The sequence below is a fragment of the Parasteatoda tepidariorum genome, chromosome 3 (assembly GCF_982258835.1).
Source record: "Parasteatoda tepidariorum strain Cologne lab strain chromosome 3, Ptep-v5.0, whole genome shotgun sequence".
Classification (NCBI taxonomy): domain Eukaryota; kingdom Metazoa; phylum Arthropoda; class Arachnida; order Araneae; family Theridiidae; genus Parasteatoda; species Parasteatoda tepidariorum.
The window spans coordinates 97,665,849-97,673,343 of NC_141757.1; the positions used below are offsets into that span (position 1 = coordinate 97,665,849).

The 7,495-nt window shown below is 26.4% G+C and overlaps 1 protein-coding gene across 1 annotated transcript; it reads left to right on the forward strand.

Moving 5' to 3' along the window:
• The first annotated feature begins 1,253 nt into the window (after nt 1–1,253).
• Nucleotides 1,254–6,635, forward strand: LOC107455109 (sulfotransferase 1B1). Its single transcript, XM_016072557.4, has 2 exons — nt 1,254–1,528; nt 5,171–6,635. The coding sequence occupies exon 2, from the start codon at nt 5,177–5,179 to the stop codon at nt 6,167–6,169; it is 993 nt and encodes a 330-aa protein (XP_015928043.1). The 5' UTR covers nt 1,254–1,528; nt 5,171–5,176; the 3' UTR covers nt 6,170–6,635.
• The last annotated feature ends 860 nt before the right edge of the window (nt 6,636–7,495 follow it).

Here is a 7,495-nt window from a genome sequence, read left to right on the forward strand (position 1 = left end):
GAAGACCTTATTAAGACCGATCTTATTAAGATTGACCTTATTAAGACAAAAATAAAATAAGTAAATATATAAATAATGAAGTAAAATAAAAATCGAAATTGAGGTGTAGTAGTTGATTTTCGATAAAATAAAATGGATTATGTGTGTCTTGTGTTTTTTTACTTCACCACACTCAGATTAAAAGCGAGAAATTTTTACTACTACTTTTTTTTATTTCTCTAATATAAGAATAATAGCAATTAATACATAAATAAATAACATAAGTCAAAAAAGTGAGAGGTAAAAATAAATAATGAATCCCTCAAATTATTTAGTCATTAGGATTTTTTGTATTTTGAGCGAACTAATTTTTCAATATATATTAATGAAATATATATTGAAAAATTAGTTCGCTTGATATTATTTTTAAAAAAGTATTTATGAAAAATATAATGTTAGCGATTTTCTTTTTCCTTTTTGCTTTCCTTGCAATTTTTTCGGAAGAGAAAAAGAAAAAAATAGTCATTTTTCTTCAATTACTTTTTCTTTCAACACATTATTTTTAAATATTACGTTTATTAAATTGTCCTATTTAAGAAACTATTTTATCAATTTATTTTAAGCGTTGTATTTTATCATTTAAAATTCGTATTTTGGTATTTAAGTTACGGAATTAAAAAAAACGTTTCATATTATACAAAATAATAAATAAATAAATGTACAAAAAAGAAGGAAGTTCATTCCAAAAGGTCTCTTTTGAGTCGAATTTTAAAACGAATTGATAATTAGACATAATTATTTAATATAGATAAAGTCTACCCAATTAATTTTTATTAAATTGATTTTTTTTATTTATTAAAATTTTTTCCATTGTGTATTTAAGCACAGTTAAAAATTATTTTAATTTGTTTTTATAATTTCAATTGATTAGAATATATGAATGAAATAAATGTAATATTATTGATAAAAATTTTAATTGATTTTAAATTCTCAATTCGAATAAAAATAATAGTTTCATTTACGCTATTAAAGCTGTTGACAAAGTTTTTAATTTATTTAAACACAATTTAAAATGATAGTAGTTAAATTCCTATCACTATGCAGCCTCGAACAAGGGTCATGACATTCGCCAAAATTAAGTAAGATATGAATAAGGAGACGCATTGTATTGCCTAACTTTATCGTAAACATGAAGATTTAATCAAAATAAATGCTCGAAAAACCAGGGTGGTAGCACTGAAGTTTCCCAACGAGGTGGTAAACAACTGTACCTTATCATTGAAAATGCTATGTTCGAAATGATTCTATGGGGGAAGGGGGAATCTAGAATACCAAGTTCGATTTGTTCTGGAATTTTTTATCAACATAACTTTCATGAAAAAATAAATAACTACGTGCGTTGTTCACGTGAATTGTGGCGAATAAATAGGAGCTGCATTTACCAAAAATGTATATTCGAAATTAATTCGTCTAATAGCTTGTGACTATATTTTCTGTCTACTATATTTTCTGTCTACTATATCTTCTGCCTTCTAGATCATCATATACTGTGAGTAATAATATTCCATTGATTAAAGATAGAATTATTAATTTTTATTGCATTTTAAACCGTCATTTTTCGTTAGAATTTCTTTTCCGCCGGCATTAAAGAGTAATGATAATTCAAAACTGAAACTATAGTATAAAAACCATATTTAGAGAACTTAAGATAAAAAACCGCTTTCACAGCTATCGTGAGTCTGTTATCTTTTCGTTGAGAGAGTTTGGCCACCTAAGCTGAAGCTCTGAGTTATCAATTCGATTTTATACTACGCGTCACAAGCAACGCCCATTCTTAAGAGATAAAATCAGCTTTTTCATTGATAGAGTTTGGCCACCTTTTACATTGCTTAGAATATCGTTTATTTTTATCAATTACGAATTCCTTGAAAGTTTCTATTCATGCTTTACTTTTTAATCTTTTTTTTAATGATTTCTTTTAGCTAATGCACTGCTTTATTTTAAAGAGGGAATTAAAATATAAACTTTTATATTGTTAGCACCACTAAGTGTATCATTTTTTTTATCAATTACGATATATTTTTATTTTGTCCATAATTCTAAAAAATCGTTTTCATTTTTGTAAATTCAATTCTTTGAAATTTAAATTCCATGCCTTAATATTTTAAAGTATCTATCGTTTAATGGTTTCATAAGCTAATAAATCGCTTTATTTTAACACAAAAATATAAAAAGATTTAAAATATATATTTCTTTATTATCAAAATTGCTAGAATGGTGTTTATTTTTTAATCAATTAATTATTTCTTGAAAATTACACTTCATAATTAAATTTTTCTTTTAATGATTTGTTTAGCTAATGCATCGCTTTATTTTGAAACAAAAATAAAAGTGAACTAAAAAGATATGTTTTTATATTGTCAATAATACTACAATATTGTTTATTTTTTGATCAATAATGTATTCTTTGAAAATTCGATTTCATATTTTAATTTTTTAATCTTTCTTATAACGACATATTATATTTAGTTAATGCTACGCTTTATTTTAAAAACGAAATCATTTAAAGTTAAGAAAAACTTTTTGTTCTGCGAATAAAAACGTCCGGAATGCATATTTTCTTTTGTGCATACAGGGTGTTTTATAATGACCGCCCATAATGCATAGTTTTAGAATTATTGTAAAAATATAGACAAATAATATGCACAATGGAGGTCACAAACTAATATTTATGAGAGGAAAAACAAAACGCTATCAAATTACTAGTGAGGAAGACGGGATGAAAGTTAGTTTGAATTTGGGAGCTTGGATGCGTTTTAAAAAATTACCTTTCACAAGCAGGTTTTGCTGTTTTCAGTTCATCAGATAGCATTTTCCCCTCTCTTAAATATTAATTTGAGACCTTTAATGTGGTAATTTTTTAACTTTAATTTTTGAAAGGAAACCTCAAAATACATAATAGCCGTTTGCATCAGTTTTTAAATAACAAAGTAAATTTATCAATGCAGATTTTACTATCACTTTAAATTGAAATCAAAATTATTATTTAAGACTAAAATGTAAAGCTTAAAATAATAAATTTATGACAACTATTGTAAGCATGGATTCATTTGTTATAGACGATTTTTTTAAACATATAAGCTGATAATAGAACTGCAAAATCGCTCGAATTTTTCCTATTTCGTTCTACAAGCGATTTTTTCTATAATTTATAATTTGCAATTCGTATTCGTGTCGATCAATTTTATTTACTAATAGAGTATTCGTCTCATTTACTGTCATTTAATTATTTTACACTCACGCTAGTAGCTCTCGGTTTTTAATTTATATTATAATATTATTTTAATGTATTTTATTTATTATATATATTAATTTATTTTATATATTATTAAAATATATTATTTTAATATATTTTAATATAATATATATATATATATATATATACATGGAAAAGTAAGGAGGGATCTTAATTTGACAATTATTAATATAATTTTTTCATAAGTAACGATATATTATTTTAAGTTATTTTTTTCAAAATCCTTTTTAGCTGTTATTGTTTATGATTTCTCAATTATCAACATAATTTGTATTTTGCTAATATTATTTACAGTTTTAGATTATTTTAATCCTTAATTTACTCTTATTAAACTTAATTTGTCTATTATTGACCTAAATTATCCAAATTAGAAAGAATTTTTTTTTTATTCTTGTATATTAACTTACAACTTCTAAGGTCTATCAATTTTGGATTCTATTTTTTTACAATAACTGCAAAAATACATGTTTAATATGTATCCAATATATATTTATGATATATACCTTATATACACATACCTATGATAATAAAAGGGTAGTCTATTCGGATATTGGGACACTTTAAATATGAATCTTATTTTAGTCATTCGAATTACGACAAAAATGTAACAACACTAATTTCCTAACTTAATTAATTCCATAAGAAGGGCTATGGTAAATTTATGTATTCGTTTTATTTTATTACATTTTCATGTATTCAAATTTAACCCCTCTCCCTTTACAATCAGTAAAAATACCTGAAATTATTCCAAATCCTATAAATTATATGATTCATCAATTTCATAACAGTATTCCCAGATAAGTGTTTTGTAATCACTGCCCTGAGTATTTTTAGAATCAACATAAGCATCATAGAAAGAACTCACCCATTAAGGAGGCACGATTAATACTTAACCCTTTCAAGGATAACAGCAATCCCACTTATTTTTGACAACATTGTAAACCACTAAAATTAATGATAGTTTTTAACTCTTAAACAACACTGTTTTTAATCAACCACTTTTCACTTTTTAAAAGTTAAAGATAAAGCAGGATAGATCTACAGATGGACATGCATACGATGACCACGATTCTTATGGTTTTTCCTGCCTTCATTAAAATCTTCTGCGCCTAAAAATAAAAATAAATACCCGATTGATCATAAAGTTATTAGTGTAAATGGAAAGTTAAAAGAACGAAAACCATTTTATTTGGTTACAAATAAAAGTATAAAAACCATTTAAAAATAAATGGGGGACAAAAGTACCCGAAAAAAAATCTTTTTTTGCAAAAGGTTTTTTTTCGTTTTCATAAATTATATATATATATATATATATATATATATATATATATATATATATATATATATATATATATATATATATATATATATATATATATATATATATATATATATATATATATATATATATATATATATATATATATATATATATATATATATATATATATATATAATTTATGAAAAACCTGCGTTCCTTGGTTACATGTTAGGGAAAATCTTGCGAAGTAAAAACCGTAAAATGTCTTAATTTAGGGAAGGAGGGAAATCTTAGTAGTTGCTACTGGTTTATGAAATAGATCAAGCGTTTCCCACAGACAGCAAAGGGAAAAATGTCCTGCCTTTAATTAAATGTATACTTGAGCCAAAAATAGATTTAATAACAGGATGTGGCTTTTAAAAGTGTGAGAAAGTATTTCGATTAGAATAATTAATTAGGATAACATAAAAAGATTAACAGAAGCTTTATATGTCACATATATATATAATTAATTTATGAAAGCTCGTCATACAAGGCCCTACCTCTTAAAAGGTTCAGGAGTATAATTGTAAAATAGTAGTACATTACTAATGCATTATTATTTCTATTTTCAGGAAAAAATGCCTGAATGTGAAGTACAGTTGAGGAATGGGGAAGAAAAGCCTGAAGAAGAACTAAAGAAAGAGTCATGTGTGATGCTACTGTTTGTTAGAGGTCGACCATTTCCTGGCAGTCGATGGTTTTATAAAGAAATCATAGAAGAAGCTCTAGACTTCAAGCCACGTGATACAGACATTATAATCAGCACTTTTCCAAAATGTGGCACTAACTGGATGAAGTACATAGTCCACACCATAATCACAAGAGGTCAGAAGCCATTAGAATCATCTCACCAACTGACCTACGAAGCAGTGCCCTTTGTCGATATTAGTGGTGTAGCAGCAATAGAGGCACTACCAGATCCTCGACCTATTCATTACCATTTGCCCTACGACTTGATCCCAAAGAATCCAAATACCAAGTACATATACATTTTCAGAAATCCAAAAGACACCGTGGTTTCCTTCTATCATTTCACAATGCAAACAGACGAGCTCCATGTTACTTTCGACGAATATTTTGAATCATTCATCAGAGGTCTGGTGGCCTATGGAGATTACTTCGACCACGTTCTGTCTTGGTACGAACGCCGTCACGATCCGAATGTCCTATTTCTGTCCTATGAACAGCTCCAGGCAGACACCAGAGGTCAAATCTTACGTATAGCTAAATTCATTGGGGAAGAGTACCACAGGGAGCTGGTGGAAGATAAAGCTTTAATCGAAAAAGTTCTATACCTGATAAGCTTCGAGAACATGAAGAAGTCGTTGATGAAGGAAGCTCCCAACAAAAAAGAGTACGAACTAGAATCCAAAGAAATTGAGAGTCCCTTTAACGTACCAGGACCAAGATATGAAGTGAAATACTTGAAATATTTCCGAAAAGGAATCGTAGGAGATTGGAAGAACCATATGAACCCAGATCAGAGTCGACGAATGGATCAGCGAATTCTGGAGAAATTCGGAGGCACTGAAATCATTAACATGTTCAATGCCAAGAAAACGTGGTTGTGAATAAGCAAATGGAAAAGTATTTATAAGAATTCACCGAGTGTCTTAGCAAAGGAGGTCGTCATAGTCATTTGAAATATTTTAGAAGCCTAAAAAGGGAAGTTAGACGCTGAATATTTAAGTGACTTTTAGAACTGTTTAAAGAGAAAAGTTTGAAATAGTTCTTTAGAATATTGCAATGCAATTATATTGTTGTTAGTTAAGAATGCAAGTTCAAGAGTTTCAATTAGTTTACTAAGTAAACTTGATAGAGATTTACATGCTACTAATCGGCATGAAATTCAATTATAGTAATTGGATTTAAATAATGTTAGATAATTTTACGAAGGTACAAGCTTTGTGCTACTTTGATTGTAAATAGTTATCTTTTTGCATTTTAAATATTTTTGAAGCAAAAATGAAAGTTTTCTTATTGTTGAAAACATTTATGTAACTTCGTGATAAATTAAATAAATGTAACAGAAATACATTGATTGTGTTTATTTGGATAGCACAAGAAACACTTCAATACATGAAGGAAAAAAAATTTCACTGTATCTTAATTATATTTTAATTGGGCAGATTTTCATATAAAGAGGTTTTAAATGGAAACAATATAACATAATATGGGTAAATATTTAAATCTTTTTTTTTAAATCATTGTTTCAAGCTTTGACTATATATTGATAAAACAGAATATTAAACTAAAGGGAATTTGTTTTTCAGTCTAAATAAAACTATATATTAAAATTTTCTCACATTGAAATTTTTAAAAAAATGTAAATGTAAAATGGGTAAAGTAAAAAAAAAATTTTTAATGATATAAATTTATATCACCATTGACATCAAAAGTTGTATTATAACTTTAAAAAATGGCTTAAGAATAATTAGTTTTAAAATGTTCAGAAGAGAAAAAAAAGTTTTTCCTTGTAACTACAAAATAAAGGTTATCAACTTAGTAACAGTTTTATTTTAATATATACATTTAAAATCAATGAAAAAAGAATAAAATATGTCTCATTTTGTAAATAGAATAAAATATACATCAATCTCCTAAACAGAAAGTGTGTATTAGGAAAAATACAAAAGAAAATGTTAAAATAATATAAAATCATGTGACATTTGACATCAAAAATTGTATTATACATTCAAAATTATTGGTTTAAAAATGTTTGTGTGGTGCTTATTTTATTGACAATTTCAATCTTCATCTATGAAAAGGTATCCCCACACAGACTTGCGTTAACATGTCTTAAATACTAGTGAAATGGAATTGAATAATTGTAGTGGTAGACACGCTACAGTTTGGAAGAGAAAACAAAAGTATTAGAAAATCATACAAAATATGTA

Bases quoted from the DNA above. Each gene is read 5' to 3' on its own strand.
- LOC107455109 (XM_016072557.4), top strand. From the start codon at position 5,177: ATGCCTGAATGTGAAGTACAGTTGAGGAATGGGGAAGAAAAGCCTGAA.